The sequence below is a fragment of the Pygoscelis adeliae genome, unplaced genomic scaffold, assembly GCF_000699105.1.
Source record: "Pygoscelis adeliae isolate BGI_AS28 unplaced genomic scaffold, ASM69910v1 Scaffold58, whole genome shotgun sequence".
Classification (NCBI taxonomy): Eukaryota; Metazoa; Chordata; class Aves; order Sphenisciformes; family Spheniscidae; genus Pygoscelis; species Pygoscelis adeliae.
The window spans coordinates 1934534-1956862 of record NW_008825564.1 but is presented as its reverse complement, the minus strand read 5'-3'; the positions used below and the strand labels follow the sequence as shown (position 1 = coordinate 1956862).

Sequence of the window (22329 nt, the reverse complement as noted above, 5' to 3'; positions counted from 1 at the left end):
TGGGCCAGCCCCACCACAACACAGGAAGCACGAGCTGCAGTGTGGGCAGTGGGGGGAGGCGGGCAGCGTCCCACTCCCACCGGCAGCAGTTTGCAAGCTTCATTGTGGTGGTGCATGGCACCCTCTGGTCCCGCAGAGGATGAGGGGGTGCAGGAGGCGGGAGACAGACTTTTAGAAAGCTGGACCCAGCCAGAGCCCCTCATTCCCATGCCACTTGGCGGGCATGACCAACAAGTGGGGCGGGTGGCAGAGGCAGCCGGGGGGGTGGACGGTGGAGCTGGGAACCAAGAGAGAAGAACTCTGTCCTCTCTGCAAAGTGTGCTGGCAGGCCCCAGCTGAAGGTGCAGGAGCACTGGGTTACACAGCACGGGCAAAATGAGCGTCATTTCTCTCTGCTGCAGTCAGTGACACTGTCAGCTCCTTGGCGTGACAGGTTACTGAGCCTCAGGGACGTGACATCCAAGATGTCTCTAGTTTTCACCTGCCCCCCTGTGTCTGAGCTCATGCCTGTGCTTGCAACAGGCGCTCTTCCCTCGCTTTGCATCCAGGCTTGCAATTTCTTAGTCTGGTCAGGCCGTCCTACTCTTCAAGCCGCATCGGCATCCGCTCCATCACTGTTGCCCACTTGCCCCTGTGCTCAGTTCTGCTTCAGCCTGTGTTTTGGGGACTGTCTGCTCTCCCAGCTCCTCTGCCCGCTGAAGCATTTTCCTCTGCTAACATTGCTAACCTTAGTGTGTCCCGAGTTTCCTTCTCTCCTCCTTATCTTCACCCCTCACAGACTCCTGGACCCATGTCTGCAAAGTGCTGGCACATCTTCATTCGTAGCTTCCTCAAGCTCCTGGTACAAAAGAACGAGAGGTAATACAAAAAAAGCTGTCTCCTTTAGAAAATATCAAAGGACTAGCTCCTTCCTGTCTTTCTGCTTGGACTCCTTTTTGTCTTTCTGACTTCTAGACAGCAAGATTGTTAGATGAAGGCCTGACCTTGGTAAGAGAAAAAAAGGAAGGCACAGAAAGAATATGTGGTTTTGTGGTTAAGACATCATTTTGGTCATTTAATTTTTCTGAGCCTCCATCCTTATGAATAAAAAAGACATAGAAGACAGGGGAAGGGTAGTTTTGGTTGTCTGTATGTTGGGCACGTGTGTTAATAATATGGCCTTGTAAAAGCCAAGTTATGCAATGCCTTTTAAGTGTGTTTCCAGCGTGTTTCGAGGATGTGCACTGCCATCTCAGCACTAAGCGATGGAGTCGGTCCAGTGTGGCTATGCCCACACTACCCTTGCAAATAAGCCAGGGTCTGTTTTCTGTCTCTGGGGCCAGTGCAGGGCATGGCTTGCACCCAAACAGCTGAAGTCTCTTGCACCCCTCAACTCCCCGCCGCCTCGACTGGGTATCCTCGTCCAAGTGTGCTCTGGGGACTGGTCCCTAGCACAAGCACAAGCATTGCCTGGGGCATGGCACGGGATAAGGCTGTGCTAAGGCACCTGCTAGTGGTTAAACAGGGACCAGATGGCCCTGGGCTGTTCTTTGAGCCCAAGTCCTGAGCATGCTTCACCCTCCAGCTTGGATGTCCCCTTTGGTTTTAGTTTGGGTCTTTATTATTCTACTTTTTTTTTTCTTTATGAGCTATTGGGTTTTAATTAACTGTTAGTTCCTTGGGCTAGCCTGCCCTTTATTGGGAGATGAACTGGATAGCTTTACTGGGAAGACTCCCCAGCCATTGGGAGGTGGTGGGGGGGGGGGGGGGGGGGAAGGAAGAAGGAATGATTTGCTTCAGGGTTTTTTCTTGGTTGTACCTGTACTCCATTTATTCTCCTATTCTTTTAGGCTGTCTGGAGGTAATGGCTCTTAGCATGCTTTATAAATCATTCCACTGAGGACTTTGAGTGAGCATTTTATTTAATAAGTATGGAGATGTGGGCTTTTATCCCTGCAAAAGAGGTGGCAAGTTCACTGTAATTTCCACCGAATTACTGTATTTGGGGTAGAAGAAATAATAGAAGACTCAAAGATATTGGTCTTTACAGTAAGTTCCAATTGTATTACCTCCTCTTTGACTTGCTACTTGATCCATAGGAGCATCAAAGTTATTTACATTGAAAAACAGCACTTTGATTTAATAACACATAGGCAGGGGTACTTGGAAGGAATTTAAAAGCTCATTTTGAAGAGTTGTGCCAGTCTGAAAACCTGAACATTAATGCTCTTGAGCTTTGGAAAAAGATGGATCTGCAGCCACATCCAAATGCTGCAGCTCACCTCCATTTCTAGACTGTCAGAGCAAGTCCTGAGAGGAATAAAGAGGGTTCAGCTACAGGGATTTCAAAGGGAAATCTTTATTCAGGCTGCTGAAAACTGGCGTCCTGGCTCCTTGTCTCCTGGCTGCCTGTTATACCCACCTCTGTTACACAGGCTCTGAGTCCAGGCCGGGACCTCACTCTGGCTGCCAGGTCTGACTATATTGGTCAGACTTTGCATCACCAAATGTGGCTTCTTTATAAAATGGTGAAGCCACTGCAGAAAGAGAGAGCACAATGCTGGCCTACAGCAGTTTAAAATCGACTTGAAATGAACCACTTATGGTCATCACACGGATTTTGAATGATTGCTATGTGGGGATCACACTGAACGTACTTCATCCCAAAAATATCAGAAAAAGTGCTGCACATCTCAAAAAACGCTTCACTACGGTGTGCAAGTTCTTGGGTCTCAGCCACAGCTAGTCCAAGGAGGAACTAGGCTTTAGCCCTGCTCGCACCCAGATTAACGATGAGAAATAACCAGCTTCATAGGTCATAGGAAATGGTTTCTTTCCAACAACAGAAGCAGAGCAGAATGAACTCTGAAGACATTTTGGCTTTAGCAAATGCGTAGCTGGGCCCAGCAGCCCTGTGCGTGCCAAGCACTGCTGGGCTTCAGAGGAAAGTCTGTGAAGAAATGGTGCCATGGATGCTTTGTGGTGGTCAGCACATACGTCTGCTTCGTGATGTCTCTTCTGCAGGCAGTCACATTCATTTGTGTGGCTTGTGTGTAAAGGTACAGAAGTCCTATCAAGTACAGACCTGTGCCTTTTTTCTTGTGAGAAATAACAAGAGAGCAGGTGGCCAAGCGGGCAGTTGTAACAGTGGCTGTCCCCCCGGCTCCTTGATTTTCATCTTGAAAGGATGGAAAATTGTTTTTTCAGGAGCAACATCCAGTGCTGTAAAAGCAAGGCTGTTCTGTGCACTCCTCTGGCATCGGCATCCTCTCTGTGATAACTTACAGGTTTTGAATAAAGACAGAAATTCACAGATATTTTTTCCCCTTGAACACTCATCTGCCATGGAGCATCTCAAGAAATGAAATGCCCAACGATGCCTGAAATACTTCTATGGCGCGGGGTGCTTCATCACACTTCACAGATAACCGTATTCGCTCTTTTTGTTTGTTTGTTTGTTTGTTTGAAGGATGCGTGCTTGTGGTGTCTGTAATTGAACAGCTTGCACAGTGGCACAACAGTACAGTAAAGGCAGCCACGGAGAGATTGTGCAACTACATACCTGGTAAGTACCAAATAATATACCATATGTTAATTTGGTACTGCTGTATTTCTCTGTTAATTAAGAATTCACACGTGGAGTCTGAAAAAGCTTTATTCACTTCTTGTGCAGCATCTCAAATGAATGTAGCTGAAAGATAGCAAGGTGCTATCTGCAGGGAAGTCAGTGGCGTGGCTCACTTGGCTTCAGAGCTGGGGTTTTGTCCCAAAGTTAGAGTGAATGGGGTTGTATTAAGCCCACATGCGTGTGAGCACCAACACATGCAGACCCCTTCCCTCTCTTTTTCTCCACTTTGTCTCTTTGTTAGCAGCTTAAGAATAGATTCACTGTATGCCCAACCGCTCCTCTTTCTTGTTGATATGGGTCTTTATAGCAACTGTGAAGATGAAAATGTTTTCAGCAGGTATAGGAAGACACTATTGTAAAATCTCAAAAATGAGCTGAGGTTGACAAGTGTAAGATGTGAGCATTTGGTCTGCACAGAAAAGCTATTGAAATGTAACTGATGATACAAATTTCAAAAGCGATAGATATTCCCAATGAATATATGTAGACTCCCCTTTTTCTGCCCCTTATTTTATCTGCCCAAAGGACCTTAGCTGTCCAAATGCACATCCCTAAATAGAGAACAGTCTGAATGCCGGAATAGCTTTGTGCCTCACAGAGCAATCTTATAACTATTTAAGTAACTAGACCTCACCTTCATGATATCTTTTTAACATTATGAATATAAAAAGATGGCTTAGGATTCTTCATTAAAAAGTCATTTATATAGAACTTCACGAATTGTACCTCTGAGAAACCATCTTGCTCTGTAGACCCTAGTTTCACAGAAGATGCGTGTAGAATATGAATTCCCTCCTTTCCAAGAGAGGTTTTCCTGATGCAGGATGGGGCAAGGAGGTAATTGCTGGGATTAATTCGTTGATAGAATGACGGTTATCTGATTTCTATTCCATAAGTCATATCCTCAGTGTTTTAAATTACAGGCACATAACCATGAAGCTACAATTAGAAGCGCTGATCCTGCTGTTAAAATACCATTTTCTTCTTTAAAATATGACATGCTAGCTCTGTGTTCATGATTCACTCAGTGGACCTTGTTCCACTGACGTGTCAAGATATTTCTTTTCAGCTGCCATTCTTTACACACATAAAATCCTATTATCCCTTTAGTTAAATCTGTATAATCCAGTTACCTTCTATGAGATGCATGGATACACCCAATAGAAAAAAAACTGACCCTGAACTTGAAAGGAGTGAAAAATCCTGTGGATTGTGTGGGAGCTACAGCGTAACCCGATTTATCCTCTCCCGGGAGGTGAATGCTGCAGCCCAGCAGGAACCAGCGGCTTCCTCTTGCTGCTTGAAACAATAGAAAAGCTTTGGATGCTCATGAGGAGCAAACCTACTAAAGCAGGCCGTGCCATTTCACCTGAAGGAACGATTTCATTATTGTACACATGCTTACAATTGATTGCAAGAATAACAGCAACAAATTAATGGCAATGGGGCTTTTCCTAGGGCCAAAAAGGGAATAAGAACTCGTGCAGTTTTAAGGGCCTCCTATAGTTTCGATTACAATCAAGTTGGGGTTAGATCAAGCCTTCAGTGAAGTTATACGATGTTCAAGAACAAAAAATGTTTAGAGAAAAAGAGAGAGAAAAATTCAGTACCTGTCAATCCCACTCAATCCCACAGGCTGTGTAGAAAACACAATCGCATCCTTATTTATATGGAAATATTTGCAATCAGTGTGATTCAAGCGACATGGCAAATAAACCTATGAAAATAAGAACAGTAACACCATGAGTGAAGGGGGCTCTTGAGCAGACAGAAAGGCCAGGTCTGGGGGAATGGGCAGTATTTGCGGTGTAAGAGATGTTAGCAAGAATGTATGTTTACCTGGATACTGGCTGTCTGCCTGATGAAACAGAGGTGTCTGATACCCAAAATGTGCTTTGAGACCGTCTGCCTCCGATGTTGCCTCTGAGTCATGCTCTGCTTCTGTGTTGGCCACTGCTGTGTAAACACCTTAGAGCTCAAGTGGAAATGGCAACATGATTAATACCGTCTTTCTTGCAAATATTTATCCTCTGGGATTCAGCCAGAATTTGTGTTTCTAGGACTATGAAGCTATAGAGGAAAACCTTCTGGATTTTTATCATGTAGGAACAGGGCAGTTTAGGGGATCTCTTTTACCTGCAGCTGGCCAAAAGCAAGTATAATCTGAATTTTCTCTAAATATTCCAGCATTTAGTTGGGTTTAAGCTCTTCTCTTGCCCCTGAACATTCAAAGTTATTCATCATTTTCTCTCTCTCTCTCTGTTCCCCTCCTTTCTGACTTATGCAGCTTCTTCCTAACAGAGGTCTCTCTCTGCAATATCCTCTCCTTGTGTGTGTTAGCAGAGCCAGAGGCTTGTGAACGCATGAATGCAGGCTGGCTCGGAGGGCAAGTCCTGCAAACACTGCCCGTGGCTTGGGTCTGTTTTGCTGGAAGCCAAAGTCTGAATGGCGTCTGTATCTTCCAAGAGGACTCCCATGTGCTCAACGATAATTTTATGTTATTGCTGTTCTTTTCACCACCCATCATGTGTTACACCATGGGGTAATTACATGTCAAGCTTCCTATATGCATAAGGAAATCAGCACCTAGAAGTCAGTGTGACCAGCAGACCCCCAACATTGGTTCCCCGGAGCTGATGGCCAGCCAAACCCTCCCCTCCTCGCAGCCACCAGTACAGGTTACAGCAGCCAGCTGGCTCCTCCAGGGCCAGAAACGTTATGGAAACCAGCTGGTTTGGGAAACTCATGAGACCATCGCTTGCAATGCACTGGGGAGGTGTTGGGGAAGCCAGCCACCTTCTCCCATGGGCTACTATAGGGAGCCAGGTGCCCCACGGGCAAGCCTCATCAGAGGGTGTTTTAATCAGTGATTATACCAAATGCAGGGTTATTGATGTCTGCGATGTTTTTCCTTTTAGGTGAACAAGAATAAAATCTAATTCTAACCAGGAGACCAATTTTTAACTTGCAGATTGCTTCTAAAGAGCCGATAGAGCGGAGTTATGTTGCAAAGGAGGCAAAGAAATGAAGCTAATAACTTGATTGAAATAAAACATCTGGCACAGCATAAGAAAAATCAGCTATCGTAGTTACAGAAGCTGCCTGCAACACCGTATGAGTAGGAGGGTGTTGGGGAAATCATCTTTTCCTTCCCTGCTATGCCTTTCTGGTCCCAGTCTCCCTTCCTTGGGCACAGGTTGCCAGCCAATATCTGCAGTCCTGGCAGGAGAGCAGCTGCGGGAGCGAGAGCACGCCCATGCCTGCTGATGCAGTCAGTGCTGCGAGGTTTTGTACTCTCCCCGGAGCAAAACTACCTGCCTTGTATGCAGCAGACCCCTGGCCCTGGGCATGTCCAGCCTGATGCTGGTGAAAATTGAATATTCAGCCCAAAGTTGGAGAGAAGCGGCTGCTTTGGGGATTTCTAAAGCTTTTCTTTGGGAAAGATGAGGATAGTCTATGTTTTCTTCCCCAAGTACAGATAGTTATCTGTCTGGGTAATGGAGGTGCAAGAGAAAACAACATCCCTCAGGAATTTCAGGAGCTGCAAGTTTGTTATCGCTGCACTTGTATGAACCTGCCTCTTCATGTCTTTTCACACCGCCCCTGCTGAAACAGGGCCTGACACTTCCTTTGCAGGATTCGTGCATGGTTAACCAGCTCTCATCTGTTCAGGCCAAGAAACAGTCAATTTTCCTTCGTGGGAACTATCAGACCAGTGCTACCATCAGGCCCTACCTGTATTGAAACCCCCAATCTCTCCCGCAAGTGTATTTGCCCAGGTGTGGGGACCACTTTTTTTTTACAACAGTACCTTAAAGAAATCTCTGATTAGCTGTCTTCTGGAGGGCATGGAGGGCATGCTTCACCCAAATTAAAGAAAGCCACCTGAGCCAGCATCCCGAAAAGGCACATGGCTGCAGACCGTGAAAGGAAGCCAAACGAAAAGTGTCAAATATTTGTTTGAATGCAATTACTGCTACACAACTCCTGCTCTACACAAAACATGTTCTCTTAACTCGCACAAACCCCCGGAAGCTCCGAGGCAGCTCTAGCAGTAGCATCAAGCTCTACATCACTTTCTGCGCTTTGATTTATGTATTTGTTTTCTTTCTTGTTGAAAACATACCGAGCTATTTCTTTAAACTGCTTAGAAGATGCTGCAGCATGTCTGATTTCTTTTGACTTTTCCATGATGCCATACTCAGAACATTTAACAAATGCTAGTTGTCCTTTCTAGTCTTTATTATGTGGCTTGCCTAAAGCCAGAGAACGGCTTTAGGCAAGGTTAGAAATTCAGGTTTTCCTATTCTCTGGTGCTATACTGAGATCATAGATTCACACACCTTCCCCAAAGATAAATCAGCATTCACCTTAATGAACCAACTCCTGCTGTATTTTGATTGTTATAAAACCAGTTTCACCGTGCTCAATTACTTAAAAAAAATTGTGTTTTCTAGAAAAACTGCAAGGTTTCTGTTACGTACTTGCTGAACTTTACGGACCACACATAGCTGAACTGTAAGTATTGCTGTGTCCTCTCAGGTCTTTGCTTAGTTTGTTCTTGACATGTACAGATGTGCTGTCGGATTGAAGTGCAGGGGTTTCATTCTTAAAATCACATTATTATTAAAGCAATGATGATTGGCATAGCTATTCCTGAGTGAATAAATACAGGCTGCCACTGGTAACCATTTTCATACTCCATTTGAATCTCAGATCAGGCCCACCTGATGTAATTACCTTTTGAAATTCAGCTCATTTGGCTGAGGGAGGAATTTGAATAACCCGTGTGTGCGAGACAGGTTCTACAGAGTCGCACTACTGTAATACTTGGCTCTTGCTTTCCCTTCTGCCTTTAATCAAGCTTTCTAATTGTCAGCCCCTACATGCTCTCAGCCCCGACCTTGATACACACTCTTGGGGAAGCCTACTAAGTAATGTAAGTAAGTGATTAAAAAAATAAAATGTAGGTCATTTTATTCCTCTTTGAAAGTTCTTAGTTTAATTAACAGAGCTTTTGCTAGACCTTCTTCCTCCCTAGGGTTTTTATTTTTATTTTTAAAACTAGCCAAGGGACTGCAAAGTGCTTACAGGACTAAGAAGTGCTGTAATCAAACATTTTAATTTAATTCCTGACTAGCCCAGAGGTGTGTCCCAAAAAGAAAGAAACAATCCTAGGACTTGTGCTTGGTGATTAAAGGTTAAGGATCTTTGAAGGATTTCTGGTTATTTTCTTGAGTTAATGATTGAACATTCGTATGTGCCAAATTGCATATGCATTCACTTTAACCTTTAAATCTTCGTCAGATTTATGATTGATTAAAAAACAGAACAGTCGTAATGTATTTGATTCAGGTGCTGCATATAAAGCACGGTGCTTTTTCTTCATCCTGGGATCCAATTTTAAATGCTGAGTAGGATGCTGTGGCAGAAAATCGTTAGGACCCAACACTGTACTGAGCAGCGATTACGGACCCCAGTGAAGGGAGCTGAGGTTGTTGTTTGGCGTTGGGGCGATTCAGCTTCCCAAGGAAATAGCTTCTACTTTCAAGCACCCAGAAGAACATAATAGTCTTTGTTTATGCACCATTTCCTTCAGCATAGACAGGGAAATGAATGCCGATGTGGTCTGCCATTCCTTGAAGCTGTGTAAACAGGATCCAGGACAACCGCTTTGTCATCTCTACCCTCCTCCAAAGGTGAGTTGCTTTTCCACTTTTTTCAAAGCTACTGATTGTGGGAGGTCTTTTAAGCTGGAGCTGAACAGTACGGAGGCTTCCAGTGCACGTGCATTGTCTGGGAAATAAACTTCAACATTTTGAGCGTTTACACTTTTAGAAAATGTCTATTTGAATGAAAGGTACATAACACACATTAGCTGTGTGGACCATCAACAACATGGTTGTCGGAGAGCGGGAATTACAGGGCCAAATTCTCTTGTACCAGTCTGGGTCAGAGAAGAAGAGTAGGGAAAATAAAATCTCACTTTCTCCAGACTTTATTGCTAAGCAGTACAATAACCCCAAACCAGATACTCAGCTGAGGTTCACCTGTACCACCGCATTACCACCGTGTGGCAAGTTATCCCCACATTGCCTGATCTGCTGCGGCAGCCTGTGTAGGTGCTCGTTACCCGCTTCAAATGCAGGGCTATTCGACTTGGATTAGTCTGCAGTGCAAGAGGTTTAAGCTAACGTGCATAATCTTTTGCCTCAGGCTGGAAACATATTTAGTTACCACCACTTTTTTGATGTACAGTTACTTGCTACGCCACGGTAACTTGATTGCATGTCCTAGACCTTTGCTACTCAGACACATACATATCTGCAGAGGTGTCTAAACAGGTACAGTTTGTTTTGGGATTTTTTTGGTTGTGGTTTTGTTTTTTTCCCCAGTCATCATGCAGCCCCAGTCACACTAAAACCTGTGAGTGATGGTGGTTGGTTGGCAGTGTCGAAAAGCAAGTGGTTCACTTATGCATGTATTTTTGTAAATCTTTTTCCCTGCATCTGGATGGATAAAGACATGTTTGATTACTAAAGGTTTGCATAAGATATTTTACACGGGGCCTCATCCAACAGCCACTGAAATCAGTCAGAGCCTTTTTATGGGCTTCAGTGAGCTGTGGTTCATCTCCAAGATGGATTTAGCTCTGCCAATATTAAGACCTGGAGAAACACTTGCCTTCCAAGAATGGCAGTAACATTTGTTTTATAGCAGGCGTGTGTCCCATATGACTACTATGCTCCATGCTATGCCAACATAGAGATACATGGGTGTGCAATCAGGCAGGGGTGGAAGAAGACAAGTGCAGGCAGGAGAGAGGGCCCACACTAACTTGACTCAACCAGGATGTTGCCCAAACTTCATCAAATGGGTTCTTTCAGAAATCCTGTGTCTGAACTGGTGAAACAGTTCATGGGTCCTTCCACCCTTCCCCAAGGTACATCAGAGTTACCCTATTGCAAGCTCTCCCTTAATAATTGCCACGTCTTTACTCACCTCACAAACATTCGTGAGTCTCCAGCACTTTCTGCCCTGGTAATTGCAAGTTTTTTCCCTCCCCTGTACTTGTAACAGCAGCAGAGACCCTGTCAGTGACTGTGGGGCCTTTTTTTTTTTTTTTTTTTTTAAATTAGGAGTCCTGAAGGTAAAGGTTAGAGTACAGAAAAGGCTGGCAGGCTCCCCCAGCCCCCAGTGTAGCAGGTCACCCAGGAGGACAGCAGGAGATGTAGCAATGGTGGCTACACATGCACCGCACTGCCAGCCCGAGAGTTAGATTTTCATATGGACTTACTTGCTTGTGTGTGGGAATAAAGAGAAGTTGAAATCACCCTGCACTCTGGCTTCTGACGGTGGCAGAAGTACAAGGTGCCTCTTGGAGTGAAAGAGGATGCAGGCAACAAACTGCACTTAAAGAGAGGGATGGACTCTCTGTGGCTGCACAGTGAGCTAGGCTAATGAGTCTGGAGAGAGGGGCTGTTTAAACCGAAGTGGCTCCTGTGCAGAAATTAGAAGATCTGCGGTGAAATGCTTGGCCTATCAACCAGAGGGGACAGGATGCCACTCGTGGGGTTGTTGCCAAATCTTTGGTTAGCTCTTCCCATCTCTCAGAGCAGGTGTGGGACCAAGCTGTTGATTCCTTCCACCTCCAGCAACAGCTCCAGTGACTGTACTTTCTGCAAGGAAAACAACTGAAGATGGGGGTTTTTTGTTTTGTTTGTTAAACAAAATTTGGATTCTCATTTGCATGGCCTGGAGACTGTCCCTCTGAGTGAGTGACTCAAGCAAACCCTCTCCCTTCCAAGTGGTAGTTAAATCCCTTTCTGTCAAGGTGTATTTATTTCTCACCAGCAATACGGGAACTCTACCAACAAAGCGATTTTTCTACCCTGACTGTGCCCTCCTTTTTAGCTCGCCTGGTGCCCTGAGACAGCATGAGGGGGCTGGGGGAGATGGGAGGAGAAGAGCAGTGCTTAGAGTTCATGCTCAAGTGGTTGATAAATTGCCCACAGTAACTGTGACAAGTCAGACTGAGTAAAGATGAATTATGGGTGAAAAAAATTAATATACAGTCAGAGATGCAGATGCATAAAATGCAGTTTACCTCACATTTGCTTCTTTGGTTTGTAATTTGATTGATCGCTTCAGTTATATGAGCCTGCAAATGTTGGCTCAGTCCCCTGCCAAGTGTTTGAACAAGACTTTAATACTAATGACTGTTTTGTTCAACTCTGTTGATTTTCAGGTACTTCATTTATTTCTTTAGACTTTTGGATGCCCATTTTCCCAGAATTAGTATCATATTTGTACTGGTGAAGGGAGTAAAATAGACTTCCTTGCCCTTATAAGGCAGCATAATATTCACGTTTTAATTGCCTTTGAGGTGGCAAATATCAACGTGTAGCTGCTTTTTCAGTCAATAGTTTATTTTGTTCTGTTTCTGTGATGTTGCTCTACTGAGATCGTGTGTCTCAAGGAAGGAAGAGCTCCTGCTTCAGAGGCCTTGCAAACTATCTACATAATGGAGACACTGCAAGCTGAGTAAATGATACGTGTGTTATATTACATACTTCCCTGGTCTCTGACAAATTAGCCCAAATTAATTTTTTTGCCAACCTGCCTGGAGCCATTAGCACTCTGCAATTATTCTAGGAGACTTGGCTCTAATTATGAATAAAAAATATTGCTCCGCTCGCACGGAGCGCAATGCTCTCAGCGTGGAGCTGGAGGAGGAGGACAACTAACCTGGGTGAGGGTGGCTCCGTTGTGGGGGCTCCCCGGGGGCTTGGGCGAGGTGGGCTCCCCCGCTGGTGGGCAGTTTCAGAAGCAGACCCCTGATGTCAGTGGGGAAGAGTGGAAGGGGCACTCGTGGCTCCCGGATCACCAGTACAGCTGAGCAAGCAGATGTCACTCGTAATGGGGTCCTGTGAGCCCCTAATTGCCACCAGTGGCCCGTAGAGCAGAGCCTGGGCCAGGGCTGGAAGTGCAGGTAGATGTGCATGCGTAGGCTCTCCTGCTGCACGTTTCTCGCCCAACGAGAGGTTCTCCTCTACCCTTAGTATGAGGGTAGCAACACTGGGGATTCCTTCAAGTCAGGAGGCAAAATAATACAGCACATCGGAAGTGTAGACTTACCATAGGTAGCTGTAAACTGGGCAGTATCTAAAGCTGCTGTAATATGCCTTGTGGTTTAAGCTACATCAACAGCAGATACTCTAACATTGGCTGCAGCACCGCTCCAAAATGCTGACGGTGGGTACAGGTATCCAAGCTAGCTGGTTTAGGATGACTGGATATTTTTTTAGTCAAAAAAGTTTATCAGCTCACATGGTGGAGGACTTTCTGCACCAGGTCCTGTGATACAGGGACGTTCCTCTAGCGAGCGAAAAGGGCTGAAATAGGGTGAGGGGTTTTAGGTATTGCCTACGAAGCTCCTCTTCTGGCCCCGGGAGCAAGCAGGTTTGCAGGAGATTATTCTCTGCTTGTCTCTAGGTTGTTTTAAGCCAGCTGGCCTGTTCAGTTAAATGGCAATACTTTAATTGATTTTGTTGGGGCCAGAATAATGGCTCGACTTCAGCACTGGAGTCCTGCTGCTGGCAATCTCTTAAACAGCCTGTGTTGGAAGAAGCTTGTACTCTTCTTTCTGATTTTCAGAGTGCCTCTTCTGCTCCCCATCACTTTTCTGCTCCGGATTATTAGAGACCTTGTGGCTGCAGATTTTAGCTTAATCCCCAGTAGTAGGATTTTGCTGAGAGTCATCTTACGTCAGCAAAAATATACATATTTATGCTAATGTCATTTTATCTTACCAAAATCAGCTTCATTGCCACAAGCACTCATGCCGGTTCATGTCCCCTCTATCAGGTCTTTTACTGACTTTGTAAAAAACAAAAGCCCCATCCCTCATGGATGTTTCTGTGGCCAGCCTGCTCTTTGACAAAGTAGGAGCCAACGAATTCTGGCTGGAAAAAGGAAACCCTTTGGGGTTTTATAAAATAAAAATACTCCCACTATTTTCTCTTGTTCCTCTCTCTTTCAGTGAAAATGTGAACTGCTTCCCGGGAGGTGAGGCAGAACCAAACTCCGGGGCGGGAGTGCTTCTGCATTCTTAGTAAGAGCAGGCTGCTGGCCAAAGGTAGACCTTGTGGCTGGGACCTGTTTCCTTCTTTTGAGACCGCAGGCTGTAAAGCAAGCATCTGGGAGGCAGGCTGGGTCCTGGGGAGCAAGATGCCCTCCTTTTAGCCTTTCTTTTTGGAAATAGGTAAAATCTACTGAAATGTGAGTTGTTTCTGCTGCAGTCAGAACTGAGCCCTGAAGAAACACCCTATAGACAAGTGATAGCAGAAGGCACAGTTTGAGCACTAGTTCTTCCTCTTCCACTTGTTTCTCAACATTTCCCCTGCTCCTCTTCATTGGCAGAAAATAAAATAAAAAAAATACCCAACCAAAAAACCAAACAACCCCAAAAAACCAAACCACACAACCCCAAGCTTCCACCAAATAAACCCAAAGAAAACAGGGTGGCATGTGGTTTGTAGGGTGCTGCGTGCAGCTGTGTTGTACCAATGCAGAAGCTGCCCCAGGCAGGACCCCTGAAAACAAGTCTTGGGCGACCCACGGGCACAGCGGCATTTGGGGTGGGAGTCTGGCAGACAAAAGCATGAGGTCAACGAAGCGTTGCTCTTGGATGCTGACTGTGTTTTGCAGAGGCAAGCTAGAAGAAGTAAATCAAAATGTTTCATCCAGAACACACAGAGTCCAAGTCCAAGAGAAACAAGTGGCGTAAAATTAGCAGAAGTCAGAGTAATTGCCCTGGGAGGAGAGAGGACTGAGTCAGGCTTCGCGTGTTTTAGATCTGGGCTTGCAGGGAAGGTCCCTATTTTGTGTCCAGAGCACATATCGTTTGGTTTGGCCATCCCGTGCAATCGTAAAGATTCCCCCTACAGCCTCTGCTGGATGAAAGGTGGGAGTTGTAGAACAAATCCCAGTTTTGCCAGTGCTGTTTAACAAGCTTTGCAGCATTTTGGTACCTTGGTATGTGTACTCCTGGTACAAGGATGATGAAAATGAGTTAGAAGGGAAACTTGGAGTGTTTTGTAAATATCTGCTCTCCTGGGAAAGAGCTGGCTAACAAGGGTGATAAATGAGAGAGAATTAGAGTTGGTTCGTGTGTTTGTTTATGATGAGAAATAGATCTGTTTGCAAAAAATTCATACATGGGCTCTGTGGAGAGCATTGAAAGAAGGCAGTGAATGAAATCCCAGTGACCCCCCTGCCCTCAGCCCCATCCATGGTGTGGATATCTTGTGTACGCGAGGCAGCAGGGCTGTGCTGATTTGGGCGGAGGGGGCTGGCTGCTCCCCAGGGCCTCCGCACACCCTCCGGGCAGCAGCTGCTGGAGCCTAGGGAGCCCCTTCCTCGGTGGTGTTTTCATGCCATGGGAAAGAGAGGAGGCTGCTTGCTAGCCGAGTTGCAGCAAGAGAGGTTGTATGGGCTGTATGGCCTTTGGTGGCAGGCTTGACATGCTGGTGTCAACCAGGGATTACAGGTGATCCATGAAACCAGGAGTGCTTTCTCCCGGATGGGTGTTTCAGCTGCCAGTCCTCCACAGCCCACCCTGGAGTCCTGGCTGAAGTAACTTCTGCAGCGGGAGAAGATCTCATCCTTAGCATTTCAGAGAGTGCCATTTTCTACATGTGGGGGCAGTTCAGCCTTTCCTCCCTTGTTTTCTGCTTTCTGCGTGCAATATCGCTGTAGCTGTCTGAAGCGTGCATTTCTCATGCTCCGCTGCTGAGAGCAAGGAAGGTCTCTCCTCCCCTGCCCAGCAGAGAGAATCCTACCTCTCTGGAAATTTTTCATCTATCATACTCAATTTTAAGCCATTTTCCTCATCTGTGTCTCAAATTATATTATTGCAGAAATGACAGCAGCTGGTAACGTACAACGTAACCGTGGCAAATGCAAGATGCATGTTTGTTTTTGGGGACAGCAGTTGCCCAGGGGGAAGAAACTAGGAAACAGTGCCTTGGCTTATTCCTAGCATCTCTCATCTGTTTGTGACATACCCAGATTTTTATAAGATTATAGACACAATGAATTAAACGTATATTAAGCACATACATTAACGTGACACTTATATTAAAAACCAATAACTTAGAAGTCTGTGTTCCTTGCTGCTTATGCTTATTCTTCCTTATCCCTTTATATTGTTCTCTATAAATTTTTGACCCTTGAATATCACAGTTAATTAATTTGCTTTGATCACTGCCTAAATCAATTATAATGACATGCTAAATTTTATCCCCAGTAAAAAAATGTTGGTAATGGTTGCTTTAAATGCAAATATATGCTGCTTTAATATTCCAAGCTGGCATGCCCGCTGTTCAGTAAGGTGCCATCATTCGAGGGATATTTTCTTTTTTTCCAAATGCTTTAATGCTACCACTTGGAGAAGCATACTATTTTTCCCCACGTTGAGTTCCTGTAGTTCTAGCCAGATAAATATAAACTTGTGCTGAACTTTACCTCAGAGCCTTCAGACCTGGTTGGTGTTAAGCTAGCAGGTATGTCCTTAGGCTGGGCTGTAGGAGGGACTGATGGCAGGTCGTTGTCAGACAGAACAGTTTGTCCTCGCTAACAATTTTGATCAGAAACAAAGTGTAACATGTTTGTGATACACCAGATGTTTCTTTCCATTTGAAAAATTTTCAAAAGTAATTGATTTTTATCTCCTTTTTTTATTTATTTTTTTTTTACCAATCCTCAAAGCCCACAGAACAAAAGCATTTATTCCTTCCGAAAGAGGGCAAATGGGCAGTATTTTCAGCCTTCTTCATGCTGAATGCTGAGGGAAAGGACAGAGGCCATCACACAGATACTGCCTCACAGATATGACTGTTTGCAAAGGTGGCCTAATAAATGCAGGACAACATATGGGAATTATCATCACTGAGATGGAAGAATATTGTCCAAAAGTGAAAATGGAGCAGCAGGGGGGAGCATACTGGTGTTACCCTGCCAAAAGCAAATGCTTTTGCCTGAAGTTTGCACCCAAGTCTGCAAGCTGAGCTCATCTCAGAGGCACCCAGCAACTGGCTGTCTCACGAGCAGGGCACCCATTGTACAGACTTAAATCACCCTCCTAGACCCCTGTGACTGTCTTTTTTTTTTTTTTTTCCTAAACTGAAGTTGTGAGATCTTCTTTTCCTACAGGAAGATGTGGCTGAATTTAGAAAGTGCTGTGCATCAGAGTTGTTAAACAGTTGTTAAACATTTTGGACTGCATGAGCGTATCTGTGCATCTCCTCACCTCCATGACTGGGAATAGTCCTTGTGGCAGGAGAACCAGTGTGGTCCTTCTGTGCTGTGGTACAGGACAAATTTCTTAAGGCCAGGGGTAAATGCTTAACAGCACGGTGCAGAAACAGTCCCTGCTTACTCCCCATGCCTCAGCATTTAACCAGGCAGGACCCAGGGCTGTGGACCAGGCAGGCTGCAAAAATGTATTGCTTGAGGTTTTTGCAATGGTAGAGCCTTGAGGAAGGCTCAAGAGCAGGACCTTGGCAGTGGTTGGCAGTTCCTGGCCATGGTAAGTGGCCATTGGTGTGCGTTCAACCACAGCCCTGCTGCAGCACGCATGGCACATCTGTCCTCCTGCTGCCAGCAGTGCTGGTCCCTGGCTGTCACTCACACTCACAGATGGTGCCCCTTGCACAAAATTTCCTCTCCTCCTTTGAGGAGCATGTCTGTAACGGAATTTGAGGAATTATTGGGGTATCACCAGTAGTTGACTTCTTTGTAATCCATGGCTAGCCTCTTCTCCTTTGATAAGGATGCCTTTCCAAGGTCTTTTCTTGCAATGGTTCTCCCATTCTTCCTTTCTATTTACGTGTAAGTATCCTCATTGTGGAGGAATCCCAAAATGCTTCTTCAGCACAAGTTTGCATGGACCCAACAGAAAAACAATTTTGCCATTGTCAGCGAGAATTTGCCCTCCAGGGCAGGTATTTCCAGAATAAACAGCTAACCTTCCTAGATCCTAAGCAGGACATTTGCCTTCGAAACTCTGTTCCCTGCTTTGTACCTTCCCGCATGCCAGCTTTTCCCCTGCTGGGATGAACCTCAGCCGAGTATAACCCTTATCCGTGCAAGACCAAATGTTTCCTCTGTACCCTTCCACACCAAGTCAGACTGACATTGCACATGTAACCCTCTTTTGGCCATCTAATGGATGAGTTGTTCTTCAACAGGAGTCACTGGAGAAGTCTGTCCTCTGCAGCTCACACAGTGCAGTCAGGATATGAATCTCAGCTCTTCAACTGATCTGGACTTTTCCTTAGGAAATAAATGATGCCCTGAAGCAAAATAAATGAACTCTTGCAACTGGAGTTTCATAGGGGGCGATTGGATAATTGATTGTTAGTCCAATAAAAAGTAACTGATGATGAGTTTGTGGACTCATACATCATTTTTGTGCTGTGACTGATATATTAAAAAAAAAAAAGGTAGGAAATGGGGAGAAAAACTGGTAGGATACGGTGAGGCTGATCTGGTTTGTTTTTTTTCTTTTTGTTCTTGCTCTCCCAGGTGGGGCTGAGTACTGCAATAAGAAAAGCAAAAAGGATTATGAAGACTTCCAAGGACCTGGTAAGAAATCAGTGGCATTAGGGTATTTTACACTGCACTTGCATTTTATCAGGAGTGAGTCGTCGTTTATTTTTCTTGACTGTGAATCCACCTGATCAGCATTGAATTGAATGCTGACTCACTCCTACCTGGTATAGGATCTTCTCTATCAGGTGACACTGGGAAGAAGGAGAGGGAGATGACAGAGAGGAAATATGAAAGTACAGGGAGAGCAGAGGAAAAACTCATGAAAAATGCAGACTGCTTGTGGAGTAGGGATAGCTGTCTATATCCATCCAAGACATAAATTTATGTCTGAAATTCATGCAGCAGCTGAGGATCTCATCTGTGAGCTCCATAGTTTAGCTTCATACTGAGATGCGTGCTTGTACTAGCCCAACTCACTTTTGGTGGGGCAGCCAACCTTAAAACAAAATACAAACAGGTACAGATTTTGTTCAGATTTTTTACAAAAGCAGGAATTTCCCACTCAGCCTTGCCCTGTGTTTTTCCATCCAGAGAAGCTTCCTTCCTTCCTTCCAACTTCTTGCAGTGTTTATTATTGCTCCTCCTAGTTTCATGCTTCTTCCTTGTCCCTTATCATCCCTGCCTTGCCCTTGTAGGCATATGTAAGAGGGAGCCTCATGAACTGAGGCACCACCTCAGAGCACAGTGACTGCGCTTTGGGGTTGTCTGAAACTCAAGCAATAGCCTGAATGCAAATTCTGCTTATTTTTCCTTCATTTGTGAGAGGCTGCCTTTGCCTCTTAAACTTGAAAACTGGGATTTGAAATCTTTCCACCTCCACCAGTTTTCAGATTTATAGAGGATCTCTAAAGGGTAGCAGAGAAGGGAAGGGCAGCTTTTATTCTGCTGGGTTCACTTATATGAGTCAGCTCAGCCATAGAATTTTTTTCCAGTTGTCTTCAAGCACATAGTGCAGAGCAAATGTTTTTGCTGTTTGTGAAGAAATTATTGATATTGCTTCTTCCTGAATCTTTACTGTTATGCTACTCACAAAAGTGCAAATTGAGGTACCTAATTAGCCTTTGGACAATTGCCAAATTGCCAAGCCAGGGAAATAAACAATGCGCTGGAGAGATGGGTCTCAGCTTCTGCAGAACAGCAACCAGCAGGACCTTATTCATTTTCCTTCCTATTCAGCGCTGTGCTACTGATGGCCTGAGATTTCCGCTCAAATTACATGAAATTTCTAATCCCCTTTCCCTGGGTGCAAGTCCCCGCATTAACACCTGCAGCGAGATGCTCTGAGTCAAGGAGGTCCTCTCTGTTAGCCAGAGCCCGGGCGCAGGTGCGGGGATGAAGAGGGATCAGTGTGCAGGTGCTGCCCCGCGGGACATCGGGCTCCTTTGCTCCCTTGTGCGTGCTTCTACCCTTGGCAGATTGGGCTGCATCCCTTGCACGGCCAGCTCCATCTGGCCTTCGTGGGCCATGCATGCCGCATCCTTTCAGGCTCTCCTGGGTAGGGCGGCATGGTTGGCATCAATCTTTGGGTGCAGTGGGGTCTCCTTCCAGCTTGCCTCTACTCTCCCATATCCTCAAAGCTGCTCAGTGCCCCAATACCCCTCTTAATCTCCATTGCAATGCCCTTGGCCCCTTTCTGCTCCTAGTTGCCCATTTAGCAGCGGGAGGGACAAGCAGAATGTGCCCCGGCTGGAAGCAGCAAGGTCATAGTTGGGTTTCTCCAGTCAATGTATTTCTAAACCTACATAACTGCACAATACAAGGTCAGCTCAAATTAAAGCAAGTATCATATGGTTGGTTGGGCCTCTCCTGCAGTTATTCCTAGCATGTTCCCAGTAATGACCCTTCCTGAAACTTATTTTAAAGATAGAAAATTAAAAATAACAACATTTCTAGAGGCATTACTGTATCTTGCAACTTCCCCTTCACCCAGATTGCAGTCCATTTCATTTCAAATCCAGAAAAACAATGTAGTAAGAAACACAAAGGAAGATCTCCAGGAGAGAGCACAGCGTGTATCCCACTTGCATAAGCCCCATATCCCAGAGCGGCAGCGTGTGGTGAAATAGTAAGAAAAGCACCTGCACAAACTGAATGCTGCCAAATCATGGTCTGCTCACCCGCCCAGGCAGATACACGTGCCAGTGAGCAAGGGCCAAAGCAGCTGAGGTTCTCTGGCTGCATGGGGAGAGGGTTGCCTGGCTGAATGTGTGGGTGAGGATTCAGAAACCCCCTGTCTGTAGTAGGACATCTCCGCATCCACACCAGTGGGGAGAGGAAAACATTCACCTGGCCTCTTTTATGCTCTGGCTCATGCTGGACAGAAACGTCAAATTGTATCTGCTCATTCTTCCCATATCTGCTATTTTGGTTGGGTTTGCCCCATTGCATGTTTGGGGAAAGCCTTCTGAAGAGGTTCTTGCAAGTTAGTTGTCCCGATCTTTGCTTGGCAGCTGTGTGTGACTGTGCATAAAAAAGAGGTGTGATTATGGCTGCTGGTAATGAGAATGGGAGGTCTGTCTGGCTCCCAGGGGTTCGTATTTACTGGGCATTTCTTAGGATCACTGTGGGTTTGGGAAAAACAGAAGGCATTTTCCAGATGTAGAGATGCAGTGAAAGTGGCTACAACCCCAAAAAATCTAAGAAATGTCTCCATTCATTAAAAGTAGTGAGCCATCTGTGAGCGACTGTCTTAAACCAAACACCAACAAGCATTAGGGGCTCATTATTATTCTTTTTTGTAAAACCAATTAAAATAATTATGGAAATGTCATTAGGGAATGTTAACAGGCAATGAATAAAATACTGGTGTTATCAATCACTGTGAGCAGCTCTAGAGCTAACTTTTCTTATGGGTGGAGAAGATACTAAGAGGCATCTTTGAGCAATAACAGTGAAAGAATGACGAATAGAGTCATGGCTGTAGTATTTAATGAGAGCAAGCACCATGCATACAATCCTGTCATGACTACATGGTCCCTGCAAGTCACAGCCTGGCAGCAGGAGAAGTGGGAAGCCACAGAGGGATCCAAAAGGGAATTGCAAGGCAGAGGGGGGCATGAACCAGTCTCCTGCCCACCCGCTCATGTTACGCAGGGACAAGTAACCCACCTCCTCCCAAAAACACACACTGCAATCATAGCCTGGCTCTGCTGGGAAAGACCCTGTAGTGCCTGCTCACCTGTGCTCGTGCGCTCTCTCACTTACACATGCAAAGGTTATCCCTTTTTTTAACCCTGTGCTCCTTGCTGCCTTTTGAGAGTAGCCCAAGACACCCTCAAAGAGCAGATGAGCTGCTCTCCTGCACATCCCCAAGCAGAACTGGGGGGATGCGTAGGCTGGGGAGCCAAAGGCTGCTGTGCTCCGGGACGCTGCTGCAGCTGGTCCTCAAAGCTCAACTCGACATCGCCCATACCACTTCCAGGGCACCATCACGCCAACTGTTCCCACCAAGGTTAGGCAGTCTGCTGGGGCTGCAGGGTAGTCTTCCTTTGAAACTAACAGAGCTCCAGTCAGCAACAATTTTCAAATGACTAGCTGAGAAAAAGGCAGGAAAGATTTTATTCTACTTACAGCAAAGGGTAGACTTTAAATGCAGCCTGTGAGCAGAACGAAAGGAGGTTTGCTTTATTTACTTATTTCTTGCAAGCCCTGTGGTTTGTCTTTCTGGTGCAGTTTAGGCTCCGGATGCCTTAACTTCAAAGGCTTTGCATGCTGTGACTTAGGCTGAAGTGAAAAGCCGACAGCTCAAATGAAGACACTGCAAATCTTAACCTGATGGAAAGCTTTAAGAGCCTCTAGTGATTTTGTAGGCAGCGCTGAGATTAGTCCTACGTGGAGGAGGTGGGGAAAGTGGTTTCTTTCCTCTTTCCAGGAAGGCATACATAGATTTGCAAAGCTCTTTGAGAAAAACTGGCATCCTGCTTGCGTGCCTCTCGCACTCTCTGCCTAGCTGGCCAGACATACGTATGCACACACAGAGAGCAAAGAGAAGGTCTGTGTCCCTGCCGTGCTGCGGGATGTAGCCCCGAGGCAGCCAGGCTGGCAGAGAGATTAAATACAGGGACACGGATGGATGGGGAAGAGCACGGAGTGGCTGGGGGCGGGGG

General features: G+C 45.6%; 1 protein-coding gene across 1 annotated transcript in view; it reads left to right on the top strand.

Annotated features, from left to right (window-relative positions):
* Positions 1-22329, top strand: part of AOAH (acyloxyacyl hydrolase (neutrophil)) — an 84457-nt gene that overhangs the window by 12057 nt on the left and 50071 nt on the right. Inside the window, exons 3-6 of the mRNA XM_009332407.1 lie at positions 3449-3544; positions 8065-8125; positions 9207-9306; positions 18197-18256. Of these exons, the coding sequence (XP_009330682.1) occupies positions 3449-3544; positions 8065-8125; positions 9207-9306; positions 18197-18256 (317 nt within the window). The remainder of the gene's footprint in view (positions 1-3448; positions 3545-8064; positions 8126-9206; positions 9307-18196; positions 18257-22329) is intronic.